The sequence below is a fragment of the Panthera pardus genome, unplaced genomic scaffold (assembly GCF_024362965.1).
Source record: "Panthera pardus isolate Hobbes unplaced genomic scaffold, ASM2436296v1 HiC_scaffold_15, whole genome shotgun sequence".
In the NCBI taxonomy this organism is placed as follows: domain Eukaryota; kingdom Metazoa; phylum Chordata; class Mammalia; order Carnivora; family Felidae; genus Panthera; species Panthera pardus.
This window is the reverse complement of record NW_026526710.1, coordinates 27,240,015-27,264,460: the sequence shown is the minus strand read 5'-3', so window position 1 is coordinate 27,264,460 and position 24,446 is coordinate 27,240,015. Positions and strand designations below refer to the sequence as shown.

Sequence of the window (24,446 nt, the reverse complement as noted above, 5' to 3'; positions counted from 1 at the left end):
TTCTATGAGTTGTAAAACAAAGAACTGTGCGCTTTACCATATGCATATTATTATGCAATACAATTGTTTTTAATTTTAGAAAAAGGCCACCAGTGCTTTCCATTAATGAAACCAATTAGAAGCCAAAGGGCAAGGCGCTGCTAGTGCAATCCCAAGGGCCAGCATCCTGGAGCCCAAGGCTGGGCAAAGAAAAGCAGAGAATGGGTTGGGGGTGGGGGCGGGGAATAACACGTGTGATGCTCAGTAAATGTTTGCTGAGTGGGATAGCAATCATTTACACCTTAGCATAAATAAATATATGGTGTGTGTGTGTGTGTGTGTGTGTGTGTGTTTCCAACAGTGAGTTTACTGGGAAGCAATATGGAAATAAGAGAACACTGGGCACTTTGGCTATGAGAAATAGTGGAGCAAACTGAACGAAATTCTTTGCCTTCCTGAAAGTTCTTCAGAAGATGCCCTGCTTATGTGGTCAATAGTCTTAGAGTTAGCCCTTTCCCAGGGCTCAATTTCCTTATCAATGCCATAATAAGACCTTAACACTTTTTAGTGATTGACAGCTGACAATGTATTTCAAAAGTTTATCTCATTTAATCCACATTGCAACCCACTGAGAGTTGGTAAGGAATACAGATGGTCAGGGATTATTAGAAATAAAGAAAGTGAAGCTCATAACAAGAAAAGAAATGCCGAGAAAACTTGCCCACAATCACAGAATCTGAAGGTTGCAAGGCCAGGGTTCTGACCCAGTGTTCATTGTCTTATCCACGTTGTTATTAAAAAAAAACAACAACACAGAAATCGGGTTAGATGCCTGCCCAAGTTTCTCTGAGCTTTAAGCATCTATGTTCTCCATAATATAGTCCTGATAAATGAGAAGCAGCTTCTGTATCAGGTATTGACCCTTGGCTGGGAGCTGAACTCCAACTGTCCATCACCTGCATCGCAGTGGCCTTGGTCACCCACACTGATAGAGCACTCTGGCCCGGGCACTGGGCTGGGCCAGGCTTTCCCTTACAGGACTCAATTCTCTCCCAGCCTGAGGAGAGAGAGAGCCCTGCGCCTTTTTACCGATGAGGATCTACAGCCTGAGAGATGTTAGGTGACCTGCCCGCGGTCACGTTGGAATGAGGTAAGGCCGGGCTAGGAAGCTGTGCTCCAGAACAGGCTCTCGGCCAGGACTCTGAGAGGAAGGGGGATGCCCCACCTTGGAGAAGAAGCGAGACCAGGCTGCAAGGACCCCCATAGGCAGCTGCAGGGAACCAGGGAGGTCAGACTCTGGAAGTTGCCCTGAGGAGAACTGCACACAGACTCTATAGGGACTCTCGACAAACAGTGGTTGAAGTCAGCACAAAACATGGGATTTCTGATCTTAGTTGCACTGGAACATAGTAGTTGCTCAATAAAGATGCGTTAAATGGTGTTGAATGAGAAAGGAGCTTAATTGTGTCAGAGCTGGTGGCTGGAAATGTGCTGGAAAGGCACCAGCCGGCACCTGCAACCTGTCACTCACTTTCTTCTCTGTTGGCTCCTGAGCTTGGCTGCCACATGCTTATGAGCACAACATGCCTCTGCCCTCCTCTCCCTCTCTACACACCCCCACACTCATATGGCTCAGGTTCCCACTTGGGAGCAATGGTAGCCGGCCGGCCTTGGCTGCCAGCCGGGACCTCTCCCTGAGTTCCATCTGAATGTGGGCCACAGGCCGTGGGTCCACCCCACATCTCTGCCCAGTATGGTCCGCGGGCCTGTGGGCTGTAGCATAATCTCAATCTCCACCACAACCTTGCTCCCCCTCCTGTGTTTCTCCTCCCAGTAAGGGCATCACTGCCTCTCCAGTCATCTAATCTAAAAATATCGGAGTCTCTCCAGCTGCTTTCCTTTTTGTTCATCATCAGGTCCTGTGAAATGTTCCCTGGCAGCCCCTGCCCCCACCCCCAGAGCCAATGTCAGTGGTCTCACCCCTGACATATGTCACATGGATCACTGACATGTCCCCTGGCCCCAGTCTGGCTCCTGAGCCACCCCAGAGTGGTCTTCTCAAATCTATGTCTGAACAGGTCACGCAGTCACCTCTGCTGGTTCCCCACTCAGGGCGACGGCCACTGTGCATTCGGAGCTGTGCAAATTCACTCCGGCATGGCTGCCCTGAGCGTTCTCTTCTAGAACCCCCCACCCACCCACCCACCCAGAAGCCCAGACATGCCAAGTAAGGCAGAATAGTCACAATAGCCCCCCGTGCCCCACTTGCTCTGTCACCCTTCAAGCCTCAGCTCCAGTGTTCCTTTCTGGACACCCTTTAGGAAGAATTCATCCGTTTATTCCCTTTGCAATTTGCATTCACACATTACTACTAACATAGTTCCTCATCCATTCATCAAATATTAACAAGTCCACACTAAGTGCCTTTGGATCCAGATGCCTCTCTAGACCGTAGAAATATGATTGGTTATTGGTGTGTCAAGATCTGTGACCTTGACCTTCACTGTTCCAGAACAGGTCTAATACACTTGTATCTTGGGCACGGCAAAGTGCCTTAAATATAAGGTGTCATTCAACTGGGATGGTCAGGAGCTTGACTATAGACTGAGTATTAGGTGCTCTTAAGAGATCATTTTTATTTTGTTAGGAGTGCTAATGTCACTGTGGTATGTGTGAGAAGGTCCTTGCTTCTTCAGAGACACAAGCTGAAGAATGTTATGTGAAGGGGTTCAATAATAATACAGATAAATAACAAGCAAACGTATCAAAACGTTACCAGTGGCTGCATCCAGGCGATGGGGTGCTCATGTAGTGTTCTGTCTATATGTCCTTATATTCGAAAGTTTTCAAAATAAAATGCTTTCTAAAAGGTGAATTGAGGGGCACCTGGGTGGCTCAGTCAGTTAAGCATCTGAGTCTTGGTTTCGGCTCAGGTCATTATCTCACAGTTTGTGAGACCAAGCCCCATGTTGGGCTCTGCGCTGACAGTGTGGAGCCTGCTTGGGATTCTCTCTCCCTCTCTCTCTGCCCCTCCCCAGCTCTCTCTTTCTGTCTCTCAAAGTAAATAAATTAATTTTTCTTTAAAAAAAGGTGAATTGAGTTGACTTGCCTGGACCCCCTTTCTCATCTGTCAGACCAGGGGTGTGTTTTAGCCCACGTGGGCCACTATAACAACATACCACAGAATGGATGGCTTATAAACAACAGAAATGTATTGCTCACAGTTCTGGACGCTGCAAGTCTGAGCTCAGGGTGCCCGCCTGGCTGCGTTCTGGCAAAAGCTCTCCTCCTTGTTCCTGCTGTGTCCTCCCCCTGTAGAAGGACCTAGGGATCTCTCTGGAGCCTCTTTCAGAAGGCACAAATCCCATTCCTGAGGGCTTCACCCTCATAGCTGAAGTACCCCCCCCCCAAGTCCCACCTTCTAATACTATCACATTGGGTATTAGGACTTCAATATATGAATTTAGGGGCGGGACAAAAACATTCAGGCCACAGCAGAGTATCTGTGGAAGGAGCCACTAATGATCGGTCTTTTTTTTTTTTTTTAATTTTTTTTTCTTAACGTTTTTATTTATTTTTGAGACAGAGAGAGACAGAGCATGAACGGGGGAAGGTCAGAGAGACAGGGAGATGCAGAATCTGAAACAGGCTCCAGGTTCTGAGCACAGAGCCCGACGCGGGGCTCGAACTCCCGGACCGCGAGATGGTGACCTGAGCCGAAGTCGGACGCTTAACCGACTGAGCCACCCAGGCGCCCCTAATGATCAGTCTTAAGACCCTGTCCAGCCCCAGTGGCACTGAGCCGAAAACACAGCTCTGTGGCCTGGGCCTGGAGAGTTCCCAGAAGGCCCTGTGGAGTCCAGGACTCTGGAAGGAAATTGTTTTTGGCTTCAACACACCTTCAGGCAAGTCAAATGAGTGTTGGTATGTTGATCCCCATGCCCCTAAAGGGGAAGAAATGTGTGTTTGTTTCTGTGAGCTAAATTGAAGGATGCAGACAGAAGGAGCCATGTGTTAGGCAATGTGTTAAAACCAAGGTGAGTCAGGTGATGGGAGGCACAGGTCAGGCTACCACTCACAACAGGGCAGTCAGCAGTTACTAACAATTTCTGGAACCAGTCACTTGACCATGTGCAGGACAGTATGTACTAGGAACTCTATATCCCAGAAAGTTTCTGCCTTTGAAGGGGCTGGAATTGAGGGACTGTTTCACTCCTTAACCTGCTCGTGAGACTTCTTTGATTTTGCAGGTAGAGCTCCGTGGAATTCCTGACACGCCCCCCTGCCCTCTTCTGAGGTCCCAAACAAGCCGACTTGCATCTTCTGGTACGATTATCTGCGCAAGCAGGAGGCCAACAAAATCTCCCTCAGCCCTGGCTTGGTTTTTCTGTTGCCTCCCTTACTCTGAGAAAGTCTCTTCCCTATAGCTAAAAGATTGTTAACCAAGTCCAACGGTCCGTTTACTCCTGCATTCTAAACACCCTTCTTACTGCCCCCCAAATGCCCATCAGAACAGCCGCGGAGCACCTAACAGGAAGGGAGCCAACTCCCCGGCCCCACTTCCCGAGAATCTAAAGGGCGCTGTGTCCAGGTGTCTGCGGCCACTTCCTCGCCTTGCCAGCCGGCTTGCTGAGCTTGGAGCGGGACGTCGGTCGGGGGCTGCAGCCCGGGCGCCCAACCCAGTGCGGCCCTGGGGGTAACTCATCCTGCACCTCATTCCACCGCCATCCCCGCCCCTCAGTCCGTGGCCCCCATGGGTTTGAAAGCAACACATCTGCCTTTTCACAGCCACAGCCACGCCGCCCAGGCTGCCTCACCTCTCAGAATGTGCAAGGCGAACAGGCTAACAACGACCGTTAGGGGACGCGCGGAGCAGCTGGTGGGTCTCGAGAGTCGTGGGGACCGTCCTCTGCAGCGGTCTGCGAGAACCGCTTCCCCTCCAGGGGCCCGGAACTGGCACGGACCCGGGCGCTCTCCCAGGAGGCGCAGCCACGACCTTCTGCAGAGGTGAGCCCCTAGCCAAGGTCCTCGCCCGGCGCGGGGCGGGCCGGCCGGGGCGGGGCTGGTGGCGGCGCTTTAAGAGGAGGGCGCGGGCGGCGGAGGCCGAGCCTGGGAGGGGGACCTTAGCGATGGAGACCGCCCGGGACTACGCCGGAGCCCTCATCAGGCGAGTGCAGCGCCAGCCAGGCTCTGGGCCACGCCTGCGCCCCGCGGCCACCCATCCCCCCCTGAGCCCCCGCCCCCCTGCGCTCTGAACGGTCTGCATCCCCCTGTGCCTGGCATCCCAGTGAGTCCCTCATTTCCCTGCGTCTCTCGTCCCCCGTGCGCCGTACCCCCAGCACCTCTTGCGCCTAGCAACCCGAGCGCCCCGAGGCCCCAGTCCCAGCCCACACGCCCAGCGGCTGCGCGGGGGTGCAGAGTCCCAGCAGGCCGCGCTTCTCCTCCCCCTCCTCCAGCTGGCCGCAAGTGCCAGGTGTGGCGCTCCCGAGGTGAGCGGGCATCGACGGAACAGGTGACAGTGGTGAGTGCGGGAGTGGCTGAATTTCTTGATGCTGCTGCAGCCGCCGGGGCAACCGAGGGCCCGGTCCTGGGAAACCCGGGCAACGCCTCCACGGTGCTCCCGCGCAGGGCTTCAGGGGGACCTCGGGGTCGCGACCGGAGCTGGGGCGCTGCTGGTGGGGACGCTCGGCGGCTTTGGGATGGGCCAGGCTTACCCCTAAGGGCGAGCGCGGGCTGCGGGCTCTGGGCTCCAAGGGGAGGGTGGGCTGAGCAGAGAGCGCCCCTCGGGCTCTGAACGCTCCCAGACCCCTGCTTGATGAGCCCACCCAGGCTTGTAACGGGATGTATGGGGGGAAGCGCTACCCCTCCTCGCCGCATCTGAGAGCGCCGACGCTGCCCAGGGAGGGACCAGGTGCCTTCCGAGGCTTCTTAGTCTTCGCTCCCTTCCCGGGTCTCGCCACCCGCTGCGGGGTTGATGGCACCGCAACACTTCCCCGCCCCCCCCCCCCAGCTGTCATTCATCCTCATATCTTGACGTACCCAAACCCGTCCTTGCTGATAAAATCCTACAAATATTGCATGGAAGTAATTCTCAAGTATAGACTTATGGAAGGGATAGTGCTTCTCTAAAGATCTTCAAAGTACTTCAAAAAGGATAGAGAAGCCCTTTGAGTTCTTTAAAATGCAGGTTTCGGAGGTGATCCCATCTGTACCAAAGAGCAGAGGGACAGGGTGGGTTGAAGGGGCAAGGTGGGGAGGGAGAATCACTTTACAAACTAGTGCGATCTATGGAGCTGAACTTGCCGTGCGCAACCCTCAAAGTTAGAAAAAGAGCTTCCAGGGGCGCCTGGGTGGCTCAGTCGGATAAGCGTCAGACTTTGGCTCAGGTCATGATCTCGCAGTCTGTGAGTTTGAGCCCCGTGTGGGGGCTCTGTACTGACAGAGCCTGGAGCCTGTTTCAGATTCTGTCTCCCTCTCTCTCTGACCCACCCCCGTTCATGCTCTGTCTCTCTCTGTCTCAAAAATAAATAAACGTTAAAAAGAAAGAAAGAAAGAAAGAGAAAGAAAGAAAGCTTCCAAAATGTAAAGGCGGTCTGTCTGAATGAACAGCACTGGGCTTTCACTTTAAAAAACAAAAACAATGAAGTCAAGTAGTAAGGAACCAGGGAAGGTGGGAAACAGACTTGTTTCCTGCATCTTCCCTAACTCATGTCAGCATGAAGGTGAGCCCTGGGTTTCCTTGTTGTTCTCCGCAACCCCCCCTGCCCCCCACAATCCCACTCCCAGGGGGTAACAATTATTAGCAGTTTAGAATCAATCCTCCGCACTTCTCCCCCTCAAATATGCAAATATACCCACTCAGCCACTTCTGTGAACCCTGAGGAGGTGGCAGGCCGATTTAAGGACTGCTAAGAAGGCACCCTTGATTCCTGGCTGGTATTGCCTGGAGGAGAAGGAGGAGGCAGAGCCTTCAGAACTAAGGCTGACCCTGCCCTTCCACCTGATCCCTATAACAGGTTACCAAAATCCAAAGTGCATCTGTGTAAGGTTTCCACTGGGTCAAGTGTGTATGAAAGTGACTTGCTTGTGAAATGTGGGCAGGTCAAAACGTAAGGAAATGTCTACTCAAAGACACACTCCTTCTGAGCTTGGCAAACTCTAAACGTGAGTGACTATTTGTCAGGGACGCACAGTGCAGTTCTTTCAAGAATCTACCTGCTTCCAAACGAAACTGGAAGAAAAAGGATCCATATTACTTGTTGAAAGGAAAACCCTGTCCTTCCCTGCCCTTCTTTAGAACTGCGTCAAGGCTGAAGACCCTCGTGAGCCACAGACAGGGTAAAGGCCATGTTTGTAAGTTACAGTCTTGCTGGACTTCTGCCTCCTCCGTGTTCCTTAATTTAAACTAGCCGGACTTAACTCTTTTATTAGTGGAAGATTGCATTTTGCCAAAGAAAAAACTTCATCCACATATACATCGTGTTTTAAGGTCAGCAATCCTAAAGTCTTAAACTAGTCATTAGTTTGTTAATCATCTGTGATCCCTCGAGGCCTTAGTCAGGGCGAAAGCTGCCTGAGGTCCCTCAGCAGAGCTCCAGACGTCAAGGATGTCCATACCAGTGTGTGTTGTCATAGGCAAAGCCACTCAGCCATTGTGTCTGTCCGTGCTAACGTTCATGCCGACCTTGAAGTTGTTACAGAGCTGATATGTATTATACTGTGTGCAAAACTGCTGTTTTTGTTGCCATTTGGTACATCTTTCCTTTCCTTGAACCAGGAACTCTAGGTTTTGTATAGCTGGCATTTCAGTACACATTTTACCACTGTCTTTTTGTTATAAGCGAGGAACTGCATTTTCTACAAGTAAATCTCCCAGGTTACTGATGCTTACTCCTTCCTGGGTCTAAACTGTTATTTTAATAACATTTCCAAGTGTTCAAAGACTTCATGGTCATATACTGAAAATACTCTTACTACATCAAGCATTTCTCTAGGCTGGTCAAGGCACAGATGTGAGCCAGCCGCCGTCGCTGTGGGGCAGACATCCCAATGTGTGTAGCCCGTCACGTGGCTCCCGCACTGCTGGGAAAGGAGGAGTCATCACTGAGGCTGAAGCTTCTCCAGCTTCTGCCAGTGGGTTAGACCCTGCACCCTCCTGACCACTCACTGAGACCCAGCCAGGCCGGATGGGTCCCGTCTGTTTTCCGTCCCGTCTGTTTCTCTGCATTGTTGCATTTGACATCACCACTTCCCTTCTTAAGGTGTTCCTTGTCCCTAGGCTTTGGTAGTAGTGGGCGGTTGGCTTGTCGTACCTGCTTGTGCGCGTTCTCTCACGTGGGTTCCTCCTTTCTACCTAACAAGGAAATGAGGGGCCCTTCTCTCTGAATGTTCCCCGGGGGCAGTACCTTACAGGGCCTCATGGAACCACCTCATCGCTGCTGACCCCAAATTATTTCTCTCTGGGGGAGGCTTTGTTCCCAGGCCTGCCCTTTTCCTTCTTATTCCACTTCTGGAATAAACATCGGTCCATACAGTGGCATAAAAACATGCTTGTTTATGATTCATGGAGGCTAGCTTCCTTTTACTGGAGTGAAGTTCACCTCTGCTGTCAGTCTGTGGCCTGTTGCTTTATTTGCTACACTTTGCTAAGTCGAGACTTCTCCGTTCACTTGGGGAAAAATACAAAGGCTTCTCTGTTTCCCTCACTTCTGGGAGATAGGCCTCTTCACAGTTTTTAAGAATATTCTGTGAAGCCTGACTACTCTTTTTGTCTCCGTTTCCCCGAAACAATCTGTTTCCTTGAACAACCTGTTTCCTGGTTTTTCTTTTCCTTTTAGTGAGCTATTTCCTTCCTGCTTATATGGTTGTCTGCACTTTCCCAGGATGGGAGGGTGACCAGTGTGTGCTGTCTAAGGCTTCTCCGAGCTCCTGTCTCAACTTTGATATATTAAAATATTGAGGGGAGAAGAACAAGACATTTTAGATCTTGCGCTAATAGCCAGTGACATAAAATATCCTATTAAGAGGACCAGGAGTGGGTTGGATCAATATCTTGCTTTCTTCATTTAGCTAGCTAGTTGCTTTGCTGCTCCTTTAGCTGGAGCAAAGTAAATATTCCTGGGGGCGCCTGGGTGGCTCAGTCGTTAAGCGTCTGACCTCGGCTCAGCTCATGAGCTCGCGGTTTGTGAGTTCAAGCCCCGCATCAGGCTCTGTGCTGCCAGCTCGGACCCTGGAGCCTGCTTCAGATTCTGTGTCTCCTCTCTCTCTGTGGCTCCCCCGTCATGCTCTGTCTCTCAAAAATAAATAAATACTAAAAAAAAAAAAAAAACTCCTATAATAGTTGTTAAATAGGTTTCATGTACATAAAATTTCATTTAACTCCTTTTTATATTATCTATAAGATAGCCTGGATCTTGTATAATTTGACACGTCAGATCACTCATCCTCTTCCTAGAATGGCAGGATTTAATTTTCTTGTCTTCAAGGATTTTTTTTTTAGGTGTGCTCCGTAAGCCTTTTCTCCAACAATGACCCAGTGCCCGGTTAAGGAAACATAATGGGTAAGAAGAACAATATGGTGCGTATCTTTTTTTATTGAGGATGGCTGTCCTGAGGGCAGCGTGGGGAGGGGACCAGAAATGACTGCCAACACTTATCTAGTCCAGAAGTTAAAAGACAATAAGGACTTTGTATAATCAACTGTAGTACGTAACTGGAACAGTGGTGCTTACTGAGGCGTGATCGTTCGCATCCAATGAGGAGGTACAGGACCACAACTAACTAGGTCAAAGCTGTTCATGCCCACAAGGTGTGTCATTGGCCTCTAGCACCTGGACCTAAGATTCCAGCACGTGAACTTTGTTCACCCATTTCTCAGATTTTTGTCCTAGCCTGTCTTTTACTCAGTGAATCGATCGCGTGCCAATGGCAGGCTAGGTGCTGTGGAGAAGTAAAAAATGTACAGACAGACCCTGACCTCAGTGAGTACAGATTCTAGAAGGGCTCGAGGACAACGGCAAGGAGTTCTTGCTTTGCAGGGGGAAGAGAAGAGAGGCTCATGCTGGTGAGGGTCCGGGGTTCCTCTGCATCATAGGAGGCTTTTCACCTTGTAGGGCGGGTACCGTGGCGCAAAAGTGGGAGCTGGGTTCAAACCCCTGTTCTAGCACTGGCTAACTCTGACCTTATCCATTTCTTAACTTCCTGAGCCTCACTTTTATTCATCTGACGTGCCTGTCTTGTCAAGGTATTAGGTAATGCACTAATGCGCACGGGTCTGGCATAGAATAGAACTAGTCTCTCTCTCCTCCTCATACGGACTTCACCATCGAGTTTAAGTTTCAGGTGCCATGATTAGGTTGCCAACAAAGCCAATTCTCAGTGTGAAGCATCTTAGGTAAAATCCTCATTGCCCCATCTACCAGATCACCAGAGACAGGACTGTGAGCAGGGGGCTCTGTAGCACCAGCTCAGCAGAACGTGGGCATCTTGTCTGTCAGGTTGTGTAACCGAGGAACCTGGTGTAACTCCTTATAATCAGGGCAAAAGTTCAGAGGCTGTGTGCCAGCCCCACCACTGTGTCAGCTCAAGGCTTGGATTCATCTGGTGGCTCTCTGATCAATCTAATGGGGAGCCTGCATCAGAGGCCAGTAACCTGCCACAGTCCCCTTGCCGTTGCCTCACTAGGAACAAATAACGCAGTGACTCTGGCGGCCTAGATGGGAAAGGAGCTGTCGGTGTTCACCGAGACCACTGTGGTCCTTTCAACCAGAGCAGCCCCAGACTGATGATTAAGTGATGTTTATTGCTTGAGGTTAGAAGTCCAGAGATAATTATGTCCTACTTCGTTTCCTTGTTAACTGAGTGACCTTGAGAAACCACTCTGAGCCTCGGTTTTCCCATCTGGGAAATGGGGTAATACTTTCCTTGTAAAGTTGTGATGATAATTAGTTAGTATGTATAAAAAGTTAGCATAAGCTGGCCATAGCAAGTGCTTGGATGCAAGCAGTTAGGAAGCACTAATATGATGCTAGCTGAATACACTTCAGACCAAACCTGTGCTAACTAACAATCTGGGTCTGATTCCTAGAATGCCCCCTTTTTTTTTTTTTTTTTTGCCAAGGATAATATGTAGATACTCACTGAAACTGGCTGGTCATGCTATGAGCATGAACTTAACCTGATGGTTTTTGAGAGCCGGTTCATTACTACACTATCAGTTTCTCATATAGAAAATTACTTGCTAGATCATTGAATTTTCACTTATGTTCATTTGTAGAACTTCAAGTTAGAACACATACTATTGAAAACCTATTTGCCTAGCACTAATCTAGGCATTATGGGAGATACAACAAAGAAGCTTTTTCCCTGAAGGAAATTCCAATCTAGTTGGGAAAATAAAGCTTAGATAAATAAATGGCAATATGTATGTGTGGATGTGTGTGACTGTATGTGTGTAGGTATGTGTGTTTGGATATGTATAAAATAAAGTGCTAAATCCTAGGTGATAGTATAAAAGCCCCTACAATTTTAGCCTTCATGGGGTTAATCTAGACGGTCCATTTTATGTGTCAGAAATCAGTGATGTCCTCACTTTGTATCTTCTGTAAGATTGTCCTAAAAATAAGACCCTTCGTTTCATTCTTCTGAATGTCACTCTACAAGTATTTGTCCAGATCGTCAACAACGACTTGAGTGCCTGCAGTAGGTAGGATACTGTTTAGGTGTGGGGTCAGTGCAGCTGTAGGCTCTCATCCCTCGGGGCCTGGGGGAGATTAAATGAGGTCATGTGTCACTTCTCACAGCACCTGACATGAAGCAAGAGCCACGTGAACTATTGATAACTTATGTTGATATTCTTTCCAATAATTTCTTTGTGGGTATATCCCTAAATTTAAAAAGCCCACCGTCCTGGGTGAAAACTACGCATTTCTAGACTGTTCTCCAAAGAGACTGAACCAGCTCCTAGTGCCACCAGCAAGGCACATCTGTTGCCCCTTATTGGAGTTATTTTTTTTTTTTAATTTTTTTTCAACGTTTTTTATTTATTTTTGGGACAGAGAGAGACAGAGCATGAACGGGGGAGGGGCAGAGAGAGAGGGAGACACAGAATCGGAAACAGGCTCCAGGCTCCGAGCCATCAGCCCAGAGCCCGACGCGGGGCTCGAACTCACGGACCGCGAGATCGTGACCTGGCTGAAGTCGGACGCTTAACCAACTGCGCCACCCAGGCGCCCCTGGAGTTATTTTTAAATCACTTCTTGCATGTGTGTTTGAAAGCATGCACTGGTGTGTCAAAGGTGGTTTTGCATTTCTTTAATTGTCATCAAAAGCCTCATATGCTCCATGGGGCGCCTGGGTGGCTCAGTCAGTTACGAGTCCGACTTCGGCTCAGGTCATGATCTCACAGTTTGTGGGTTCGAGCCCCATGTCGGGCTCTGTGCTGACAGCTTGCTCAGAGCTTGGAGGCTGCTCCAGATTCTGTCTCCCTTTCTCTCTGTCCCTCCCCCACTCACACTCTGTCTTTTTCAAAAATAAATAAACATTTAAAAAAATAATTTAAAAAATGAAATCTTAAAAAAGTGTTAAATAACTACTAAAGCAGTAAGCTTCTCATTTATCCCCCATTTTATATATATACATAAATGTATAATAAATATTTACATACATACATATTATATACATGTATATTATATGTATATTATATGTATTTGTATATGTATTATATGTATAGAATATGTATATATTATATGTATACATATATAATATACATATGTATATAATATACATATATATACATGTACATATACATATATGTATATATAATATGTATGTATGTATAATTTGACAACCAAAGGTTGGAGGTTTTTTCCCTCAGAAAATTGTCTTGATTTGGTTTTGTTCATTATTTTCCCTCTCTGTGTCAGTTTATTTTATTTTTTAATAATTTTTTAATGTTTATTTTTGACAGAGACAGAGCGCAAATGAGGGAGGGGCAGAGAGAGAGGGAGACACAGAATTGGAAGCAGGCTCCAGGCTCTGAGCTGTCAGCACAGAGCCTGACGCAGGGCTCTAACTCATGAACTGTGAGATCATGACCTGAGCCGAAGTTGGATGCTCAACCAACTGAGCCACCCAAGAGCCCCTGTGTTAGTTTTTAGTGAAATAGTGAATAGTGAATAGTGAATAGTGAATAGTGAAACTTTAAATTAATTCTTTGTTAAATGTGGAATTTACTCCAAAGTGTCATGTGACATATGGCCCAAAGTTCCTTTCCTTCTCATTATTCCAACAACAATTATTATAGTGTTCTGTTGTTCCTCATCTTTTCTAAGTTAATTTCTAAATGTTAGTTTATTGCTCTAGTGACTACTATATGGATTTTCGATTCCTGGCTTAGTTTTACAATATGTAACTTTTGTGTGTGTACCTAATTCTTTAACTACTTGGCTAATTCATAACCTCTTAAGACTTTTCAGCAATAGGGGTGCCTGAGTGGCTCAGTCGGTTAAACGTCCGACTTCAGCTCAGGTCATGATCTCACAGTTTGTGAGTTTGAGCCCCGAGTCAGGCTCTGTGCTGACAGCTCAGAGCCTGGAGCCTGATTCAGATTCTGTGTCTCCCTCTCTCTCTGCCCCTCCCCTGCTTGTGCTCTGTCGCTCTCTCTCAAAAATAAACGTTAGGCAAAAAAAAAAGACTTTTCAGCTATAAAACTCATGTTTGCAAAATCGAATTCTTATTTCTTTTTTGAGTTTGATGCTCTTACCACTTCTTTCTCACATATTTACTACAAGGACTTTGAATGTTCTAGTAAAATGGGCATAATGATGGCTCTGGTTTTTAATTGTTTGTGTTATTTGTTTCTTGGATATCAGGATTTTCAATGATCCCCAATTTTCTTTCTTTCAGATGCAAATATGAAAACTGTTTTAATTTGTATACTTCAAACCCCTCTTTGAAGATTCCTTTTTTGAAGATAATGTCGAAGATATTTTTTACTTTTCTCCTCCATTTCCAGGCCCCTGACATTTATGGGATCACAGACCAAGAAAGTCCTGCTAACCCCCCTCATGCACTCAGCTCGCCCTTTCCGGGTCTCCAACCATGACAGAAGCAGCCGGCGAGGGGTGATGGCCAACAGTCTGAAGGAGCTTCTTAGCAAGGTGCCAGGAACCCCGGGGCTTTCCCATCCCTCACAGGAGGGCCCCTGACCGCATGCAGGGCTATGGGCTTAGATACTAAGCCAGGGCAGAGACAGAAATGCCACTGTCATGGCCTTGGAGAGTCTGAGGGGAGAAGAAAAGAATGAAAGGGAACATTATTACATCTCTGTACCATAAAAGATTTAGCTACAGACACAAAAGCCTTAAAAACAGTCATCAATTGATAATACAGCCTTTCTTCTTTGACAAGGGAGAATACAGGGAAGCAGCAGCCTTTGGAAATCTGTTTTTGGTTATAAAGCCCGGAGAAAAATAGTCCTTAATCTAAAACAGTGTCCTAGATCACCAAATAAGGAAGAATCACAGACTCTCTGGAGTCTGTGGAGTCAGGTTATGGAAGCATAACCCAGACAGAGACACCTGTGGAAAAAAGAAATGAACATCCAACATGCAGACCCTGAAGCAAGAGAGGGTCAGATATGTGATGTGAGCCTAAGGCTATTTAAATATCATTCTGTTGCATTCTTCATTTTATTTGGCAAAATAAGTGAGTAATTATAGAAACTCTAAATTTGATTCGGTGTCTTCATTTATCTCATGTCCTTGAAATCTCTGAAGAAGATTGGTCCATTAAAAATCTTTTCTTTTTCCAAGCCAAGACTGAGTCCGAGATGCCAATGAAGGTAGATCTTTATCATTAAAGTTTTAGCAAAATCAGATCACTTCTGAATCTATAACTTAGTCAATGGCTTTGAGTGGTCAAAATGGAATCTCTTCCTTTATTCCATGTCTCTGATGTGTTGTCAATCTAGACCCTGGATGCCTTAGTTATCACCAGCGGACTGGTCACTTTGGTGCTGGAGGAAGACGGAACCGTGGTGGATACGGAAGAGTTCTTTCAGACCTTAGGAGACAACACACATTTCATGATCTTGGAGAAAGGGCAGAGGTGGACACCGGTAAGCAAAAACACTTGTCCAAACAGCTACCGGGCAGACTTTTTTACCCACAAAAGTGCATTCCCTACTTTGGTGTTGACTTGTCCTCTTTCTGAATATGAACTTCATATTCACCTAATAATTGGATCTGCTACCCTCAACAGGATTCTTAAATGTGTTTCTAGGGAACTTAGCATCTTAGTGAACCTGGGCTATAGGATTTAAAGCAAGCAGTTCTGGGAAACAGGTTTAAGCCAGTAAGTAGCTATGGGTCCTTTTAAAGCACACAGATTGACCTGGTGACCATTCACTGTCTCTGTCCTCAGGAAGCCAGCAAGCTAACACAGCCAGTGAAATTAGGTACGTGTGTGTGTGTGAATGTACAGTGATTTAGAAAGGTAAACAGAGGGATGCCTGGCTGGCTCAGTCAGTAGAGCATGCAGCTCAGGTCATGATCTCTTGGTTCGTGGGATTGAGCCCCACATTGGGCTCTGCGCTGCCAGTGTGGACCCTGCTTTGGGGTTCTCTCTCTCCCTCCCTGCTTGCACTCTCTCTCAAAAATAAATAAATAGACATTAAAAATAAATAAAATAAAATAAAATAAAATAAAATAAAATAAAATAGAAAACAAACCAAAAAAGAGGAAAGGTAAAGAGATGGAATAAAGACTTCTATGTCCGGGAAAACTACAGATTATATACATATCTTGGAAAACCTTCCCACTATAAAACACCTAAAAAAGTAAAGCAAAATTTTAATACATATTTTATATGCCTAACTGACCTCCCAGAAAGGAAAATCTTCAGAGGCCAAAACTTTTATGGGAGCCAGAGTCTAGAGAAGTGATGTCTTACCCCTGAGCACCTCACTCATGGCCATCCACTGACTTCAGTGACTTTGGGCTGCAGTTTTGACAGGTGCTGGCAGGACAGGAGACAAAGTCTTGGGCTGACACAAGGTAAGGGGCCAGATTTTAGATGCCCACATAAAGCAGAAGAATCTTAAAGGTCTCTCCCAAGAATCTGTGGCCACCAGCTGCCCTCATGAGGTTTTAGGGACTGCTGATTCCAAAAATACCCGAGAGAGCTTTTAGTTTCCAGAGCCCCAGGAAGGGAGGCATCAGTGGAAGGAGTTTATTCATTGAGTTTTTGCTCACCTGGTCCCTCCCTCCAGCCCCAGTGACCCAGGGTTGACCGTGCCCCCACATAACCAGCAGGAGAAATAGGTTCAGAATGAATCAAATCACAAAACGTAAGGACTTAAAGCACTATAAGTGAGAGTAAGCAGAAATAATAAAGTCAGGCCTCCAAAGACCTCAGATGTTGGAATCATTGGATACAGAGTATAAAATAAGTGTATTTAAAATGTTCAAAGAGTAATCAAAACTAAGAAGGGATGAGAGGTAATCAAAAGGACAAGGTAGACTTGAAAGAACCAAATAGAATTTCTGGAAGCGAAAAACACAACAATTAAACAGAGACAGGCATCACTGAAGATAATAAGAAAAAACCTGGAAGATCTGTCTCAAGAAGGTTCCCATCATGTAGCACAAGAAGGTAGAGGTAGAAAACACAAAGGAAGCTGGAGACATGACTGAGAAGGTCTAATATATGTTTGACATCCTTAGGGTGTAATGTTTTTGTTGTTGCTGTTGCTTTAAACAAGGCTGTACATAAACCATTTTTTAGCTGTTGTTGTTTTTTTCCTTTTAGTAGGCTCTGCACCCAACATGGGGCTTGAACTCAAGACCCTGAGATCCAGGGTCACATGGTGACTGAGCCAGCCAGGCACCCCTGCATAAACCATTTTTTAAATGACAATTACAACTCCATTAAGAATTTTGTTCATCAAACGATACAATAAAGTATGTAAAATAATAAGCCACAAGTGAGCAGAAGGTGTTTTCAACATAACCCAACAAAAGATTAGTATTTGATAAATTTGGGGAACTCACAGAAATCAATTATGGAAACAATGGACACTCTAATGGAAAATGGGCAAAAAAACATGAACTGGTATCTGAAGAATGGACAGTAGAACATAGTAAAAAATTTTCAACCTCACTGGTGATTAGGAAAACGTAAGTTAAAACCACAATAAGATACTCTTTTACACAATTAAATTTGGTATTATTAGGGTTTTCCATTTTTTCCATTTTTTAAGATATGGAGCAATGAACTCTCTTACACTCTCACCAGCAGCTGTTTAAAACAGTTTACCTTTATCCCATAGAATTGAAGCACCACCTATGACCTGACAAGCCCTCTCCTAGATGTACAGTCAGCACACAGACACCCAGCCATGTGCTTCTACATAAATACATGTAAATAAATACACAGGTGACTATCCATTGAATGGAATATGCTTCGGCTGTGAAAATGCATGAAGTACAGCTACAGGGATCTATATGAATAAATCTCATCAACTCTGTTGAGTGAAAACATCACAGGATAACCCATTAAGTAATCTTCAAACTTTTTGACCTCAGGACCCCTTTACACTCCTAAAAATTAATGAGGACCCCAAATAGCTTTTGTTTATGTGGATTTCAGTGGAGTCTATAGATATCCATCAATCAGAGGTTCTCAGCTGGGAGCGATCTTACCCCTTGTCTGAAGACATTTTTGGTTGCCACAACTGGGATGAAAGGGGTACTGGTGGCATCTAGTGGGTGGAGATCAGGATACTATGAACTATTCTACAAGGCACAGGATGGCCCCTGTGACAAAGAGTTATCTGGCCCCAAATGCCAAAGTGCCAAAGTTAAGAAACTATAAGCTATAGGGGTGCCTGGGTGGCTCAGTTGGTTAAGTCTGACTTTGGCTCAGGTCATGATCTCATGGCTCGTGAGTTTGAGCCCCACATCGGGCTCTGTGCTGACAACTCAGAGCCTGGAGCCTGCTTCAGATTCTGTGTGTCCCTCTTTCTCTGTCCCTCCCCCACTCACACTGTTTCCCTCTCTCTCTCTCTCCCTCTCTCTCTCTCTCAAAACTAAATAAACATTTAAAAAAAATTTTTTAAGAAACTATAAGTTATATAGATATTACTTATATTTGAAATTAAAGCTGAGAAAATTGTAAATACGTATTTTAAATTAAAATTAATTTTAATTTTAAAATTAAATTTAATTAAATGTAATGTTGAAAATTAAATTACTAAAAATAATAACCCAGTACTGATTAACTTAGATTATATATTTTTATAAAAAAATAACTATTTTCCAAAACAAAAATATTTAATAAGTGACATCTTTTTACATTTTTGCAAATCTTTTTAATGCCTAACCAAATAGTAGAAGATGGCTACATTTTCATATCTGCTTCTATATTCAATCTGTTGTAATACATTGTTTTGGGAAGAAAATGGGACCTCCCACAGATATGTAGTTAGAAAAGGGAGAGCATTTTAATAGTCTTTTCAGATCATTGAGGATATTCTTCTTTGATATGACACCAAAATCCATTAAGTGGTCTTTTCCTAAAGGCTGCTGCAGTGTGGAATCTGAGGGCATACCAGTGAAGTTTCCTGTTTCATTGGAATCATTGGTTTATCTTGTGCTTTGGCTGGATCGTTTTCCCAGGGATGATTTTATAACCTCATGCATCGGTTCTTTAGAAAATGTTGATTTCATTGAGTGACGCAGGTTTCTCAGCTGGGTAGTAGAAAATTCCTCCGCTCATGAGAGAAGGAGAACAAAAAAGGCAAATTTCACCTTGGTGTTTATTATGAAAATAGTTTTGATCTCTCAGCCCCCTGAAAGGGTCTCTGGACCTCAGGTGTCTCCAACGTACATTTTGGGAATCTCCACATTTAACCAATTATAGATAATCCGAAAATGTACAAAATTAGCAATATGATGTTTGAGACTCATGTGTGCTAAAAATAAAAGTAAGGGAGTGATTCACAACTTAGATGGTCTCCTCTTGAAGGGAGGTGGAAGAATATAACTGGGGAGAGGCATATGGGTGATAACAGGTTGCCAACATTTTATCTGGAGTGGTGAGTATACCCATCATCTACCCATGATACATACAGATCAGTATGTGTACTAATATCCGTATCAAATATTTCATCATTTTTCCAACTGGAAAAAAGACTATAGACCAATTATAAAAAACATAAAATTTAAAACATAGTATCTCTGAAGCAGGTGAGGAGATCATGCCAGTAGATTAGAAGAGCATGCGGTGAATTAGACAAATCATTTATTTATTTATTTATTTATTTACTTTAATTTTAGCTTTTTTTTTTTTTTTTGAGAGAGAGCAAGCAAGAGTGGGAGAAGGGCAGAAGGAAAGAGATTGAATCTTAAGTAAGATCTGTGTTCAGTGAGGAGCCTGATGCAGGGCTCAATCTCATGACCGTGAGATCATGACCTGACCTGAAATCGAGAGTCAAGTTGCTCAACCAACCGAGCCACCCAGGCTCCATTAGACAAATCTTTTAAAAGGCAATCTTGAGCTGGACAACTTTTTGTTTGAGAAATATGTTTTGGGCAGTATAATAGCCCCCCAAAGAGGTCCAGATCCTAATCCCTGGAGTCCAGGGAGGAGTTACTTAGCAAATGGACCTAGCAGGTATGATTAAGTTAGGGATCTTGAGCCAGGGAGACGGTCCCAGATAACCCAGGGACCGGTATCATCCTGGGGTCTTCACAGAGGGAGAGGAGGGTCAGAGTGAAGGCCAGAAGCAGAGAAAGAGGAGGGGAGATGTGAGAAGCTGAGGAATGAGGGCTCCTCCAGAAGCTGGAGAAGGTGAGGGGGCCATGTGTTCCCGGCAGCCTCCGGAAGGAACCATACTTGGTGGCTCGTTGTGAACTGCCAACCTCCAGAATGTAAGGGTCTAAGTCTCTGTTATTTCAAACCACTAAGTTTGAGGCCAATTTTGTTTGACTCGGATGAGAACATCCAGCCAAGAACTAGTCACCAGAGGACCCCCTGCATCTTCAGTCTGAGTGCCTCTGAGGCCTGTGAGGAAGCAGCACCCTGGAGCCCTTTCAGGGTGAGGCAGGGGGGCAATCATTTCTTCTTCTTGAGCCAGCGAGTTAGAGAAATCCAGGTCACCAGCAGATTAGCTTTGTGAGGGCTGGGTTTTGATTTAAGACCAGACTTAAGGAAGACATTTAGGGGGAATAAGATAAAAGCTTCCATATGTCAGAAAGGAGTACAAGGTGGTGAGAAAGAACAGTGGGAGGATTACAGGTAAAATTCCCCCTTTTTATTCTGTAATCTTAATTTTTACTTTTATTATTATTTTTTATTAGAGAGAGAGCCAGTGCATGAGCAGGGGAGGGGCAAAGGGAGAGAGAGAATCTTAAGCAGGTTCCACACTCAATGCAGAGCCTGATGCAGGGGCTCGATCCCACGGCCCTGGGATCATGACCTGAGCTGAAATCAAGAGTTGGATGCCCAACCGACTGAGCCACCCAGGCGCCTCTGTAATCTTAATATTTAAAAATGATGTTTCCTAACTGCTGGACAGCACCCCCTAAAGGGGCAGCAGAAACTCTTGTGCGTTAAACAGTGGGTTTTACCGTCAATATCTCCTGTCTGTGTGGGAGGAGAGAAGGGTGGCTCCACCAAGAAGCATTTGGACACTTTTAGGGGAATTTATGTTTTAACTTCACATATAGTTGATTATTGGCATTGATGAATTTAACATTTATAGCCTCAACTGCCCCCAACCCCAAAGGTTCCGGAGACGTAGTAACTGTACTGATTGTGTAAATTTGAATACTACAAGATCTGTGTGTGAAGCAAGCCTGTAGGGAGAGTCGCCCCTGGGCTGGCATTTGTACCTTGGCATGGCTTCTTTCTCTTCTTGCTCTCTGCAAAGCTTTCTATGGGGAGGACGCTACCGTGCTCTTTATAAACCTGGGGATTGACAGAGGTCTCTGGCTTTCTCCCCTGACCTAAAGGCTCTACTGATGTTTCAGGAGGACCTAGAGGGGCGATTGTAACCCATGTCCCCAGGAGGTCTGTTTCCATCCAGGGTGGTAACTAGAAAACACAGGAAGCCCTGGGAAGTTCTCACCCTGCCCCTTTCTTCAGCCACTTGATTCTGAAACTTTCTTCCCGGCAGCCTCTTGTAAAGTGGAAATAGTGCTCCCTGCTCCTCTTTAAGCCAACGGTGCTACAGTCCTGAGACTGTCCGTGTCCACCAAACACAACCATCTCCTGAACCCCTACAGTCCAGCCCCGGAGCCACACCGCACTCATCCCACGTCACTGAACTGAAAGTAGCTTAGGGAAGGATACTTTCTAATGGGTTTGGACATGATAGCCGTATGAACACATTGATGGGCTGAAACCATGCCTTAGGTAATTAGCAGCTCAGTCACCAGCAGATTTTAAACCAAGAGTCAAAACTAGCAAAAACCCAGAATTACACAATTTGCACGTCATAGCCGGAGATGCTCCTTAAGTCTCTTCCTCCCTCCGTGGTTCTAGGGTGGTAACCACGTCCCAGCCCGCCAGCAGCCAAAGAAATCAGGAATAGCAAGAGTCACCTTCGACTTGTACAAGCTGAATCCCAAGGATGTCATTGGCTGCCTCAACGTGAAGGCCACCATGTATGAGATGTATTCGGTGTCCTACGACATCCGGTGTACGGGAGTCAAAGCCCTGCTGAGGTAACAGACATGGGGGTCAACTGGGTTCTGGAAACTGCGCCTGGGCCATCCCCGGCCTGCTGCTTTGCACTGCCAAGCCCAGGCCCCCGGGGGCCCTGACCTGCCTGGTAGCTGCTGGCGTTCACTAATTCACGATGTCATACGGTACTTTTCCTCTTACACCCAGACTTATGTCAGAAAACAGAGAGTCTTGAGCCAAGGTGTATATACATTTTTTTCTTCAGGGACCATTAGATACTAAGTGGAATCAAAAACTAGATAATAAATATGGAAAGGAACCAAATTTCTTTTAAAAACTAGGGCTGTGCACTTTAAAATCTTTTTTCTAAGCAATAGCAGCTAAAACGGAGCCATGGCGATTCTGACCCGGTTTGCACAGAGTAGCCACGAACCGCGGAGGAATGCTCTTTGGTATCTTCTGTATTACTGCTAACTTGAACCTAGCAGCAAGGTGGCATGGGCCTGTGCCTTTTCCACATACCCACATGCCCTGGCAAGGGCACTGTCGCCCCACAGGCTGAGGCCAGTCTGGCAGATCCGGGAGCCTGTGCAAGACAGATCCCCGATCCATACCCGCACCTTTCTGAACAAATTCTGTATGTTCACCAGGAATACTCTGTGGTTGCAACCAGGCTGGACACCTGCCCTTTGCCTCTGAGCAGCCAGCTGTATGACCTTCAACAGGTTGCTTAATGTCTCTGAGACTTTGTTTCATCATCTTTTAAAAGAGAAGGTTGCTCCTAAGTGCTTTGATTGCATAGGCTCTAAACACACCTACTTCTGTCCTCTAGTAAATTCGTATTGATCCTCTAAATAACCACTTCCTGTGGAGGGATGGATGGAGGGGGGAGAGACAGAAGGTCTAAAAAGGTTGCAGCGGCTGACAGCAGCTTTGGAAGGAAATGCTTTGGAAATGAGATTGGCCTCCTCAGATGGGGCCCCAGGCCCTGGCACAGAGGGAGCTCAGGCAGTGGCTTCTCAATGGCTTCCATTTCCCTCTCAGAACCATTAATGGCCAACTCATAGACAATTGTCACTGGGCCCGTGTTGAAATCTCAACACCTGACCCCCCAGGGGAGCTTCCTCTTTTGGCTGAGATGGGAGAAAATAGCTTGATTGATTGGTTTTCTAAAATGAGACAGGAGAGTTCTAACAACTTGGAAAAGTATAATGAAGAAAGTAAACCTCACCTAAAATCCCACCTCAACAAAATCTTTAAGAGGCAAATTCGGCCTTCTTGTCACTAATTCTTACCATCTGACATCTGATGGCACCACAAGCAGCCACAGAAGTCACCAAAGTCCCCACATCAAAGGCCTCACACCAGGGTCCTGTTGTGGGATCCCAGGGCCAGGGGGCTCTCCCGACCAGCACAACTGACCCCCAGGCCTTGTGACATGATAGGTCTTTAAAACTGGAATGAAATCCTTTAACTCTGGACTCGGTAGAGAGTAAGAATTTGAGTCAAAGCCACTTTTTTAGTCTGAAATAACAGGAATGCCAGCCTCAGCCCTGAGGCGTAGAGGCCACAGCAGGGCCGAGATGGGATGTCCCGGCCACCCTAAGTAAACTGGGTCACAGGATCAGTCTCCTTCAGCTTCTCCTTTCACACCTGACTTGCCTGATTTTAGTAACAAGCCCCAACACCCACGGTGGCCAGAGTAAGCAAGCTGCCAGAGGACAGGACTCACTGTGTGCTCTCCAGAGCACCGTCAGCCTACTCAGGGCTTCCTAGTTCCTGAACAACAGGCCACGTTTGGAAGCGGCTAGAAGGAAGGTGGTCTTCGGCCTCGTGCATCAGCATGTGCACTGTAGCAGGCCCTGGCGGGCTGGGGGGTGGCTCCTTCAGTGAGCGGTGCCTGCTCTGAGCGGATGTTTGGGGGGAGGTGAAGGATTCCCGCACTGTCTGCCCCTCGCTGGCCCAGAGCTCCAAGCCTGACCTGTGCCCCGTCCCCTTTGTTGCAGGAGCCTGCTGCGGGTCCTGTCCCACGCCGCCCAGGTGACCGGACAGTTGCTCATCTACATCGGCACGTACATGCTCCAAGTGCTGGGTGACATGGACGAGCAGAGCCCTCCCCGGTCACACTCCAGACGTGGGTTCACAAGTGGATAAGGATGCACGCTGCAGGGGACCCAGCCGGCTCTCGACCCAAATATTCGCTCTCAGATGATGAATTTTGAAGATGCTTCTGTTCTAAACCACGGGCACTTGCACAACGCCTGTCACTTGTACTGGGGGGTGGCACGCAGGGGAAGGAGGAGGGGTGGAGGCACACGAAATGGGGGCTGCAGGAGGGGACGCCCTGAGGGGAGGAGATTCGTAGGGGCCTCCGTGGGGACAGGAAGGACCAAAGGGCAGGCTAGTGTGGTGGCCCGGAGCCGCACAAACCTGTGTTAGGCCTCTCAGCAACTCACCTCCTGCAATAAACCGATCGATCGCAAGAGCTACTTTTAATACAGGTAATTCTTCCTTGTGTCTCTTCCACGTTCCCAACAAACAGCACTCCTGCATATAAGCAGAAGTCAGCCAGAATGCCCTAACAGATCATGTTTAAGTCCCTGTTAGTAGTCGATGCCAGTAAGCTAAGGAGCTGTCAGATGTTACTCCGGGGGGGGTGGGGGTGTTCTACTGTGGGTCTTGAATGAGCCCAGAGGGACCCAGAAGCTTCAGAACCTAAAGTTCTGGAGGGCTTCAGCCAGTGCTTATAGCCTTTTAAAGAAACAAAAACGAAAAAACAA

At 46.6% G+C, this 24,446-nt stretch overlaps 1 protein-coding gene across 5 annotated transcripts; it reads left to right on the top strand.

Moving 5' to 3' along the window:
- The first annotated feature begins 5,017 nt into the window (after window positions 1–5,017).
- On the top strand, window positions 5,018–24,162 carry CIDEA (cell death inducing DFFA like effector a). Of its 5 annotated transcripts, XM_019433891.2 has the most exons (6): window positions 5,399–5,500; window positions 9,479–9,539; window positions 13,994–14,138; window positions 14,951–15,097; window positions 21,526–21,707; window positions 23,673–24,162. In XM_019433891.2, exons 3-6 carry the CDS (start codon window positions 14,007–14,009, stop codon window positions 23,818–23,820), a joined length of 609 nt encoding a protein of 202 aa, XP_019289436.2. In that variant the 5' UTR covers window positions 5,399–5,500; window positions 9,479–9,539; window positions 13,994–14,006; the 3' UTR covers window positions 23,821–24,162. The 5 variants fall into 5 exon arrangements, with proteins under 5 accessions (XP_019289432.2, XP_019289434.2, XP_019289433.2 ...); XM_019433887.2 differs by lacking the exons at window positions 5,399–5,500; window positions 9,479–9,539 and adding an exon at window positions 5,018–5,146; XM_019433889.2 differs by lacking the exons at window positions 5,399–5,500; window positions 9,479–9,539 and adding an exon at window positions 5,168–5,266.
- Window positions 24,163–24,446: the final 284 nt, after the last annotated feature.

Coding starts and splice junctions, on each gene's coding strand:
- CIDEA (XM_019433887.2), top strand. CDS start 5,109: ATGGAGACCGCCCGGGACTACGCCGGAGCCCTCATCAG. Junction 5,147..13,993: donor TACGCCGGAGCCCTCATCAG/GCGAGTGCAGCG, acceptor CTCCATTTCCAG/GCCCCTGACATTTATGGGAT. Junction 15,098..21,525: donor AAGGGCAGAGGTGGACACCG/GTAAGCAAAAAC, acceptor CCGTGGTTCTAG/GGTGGTAACCACGTCCCAGC.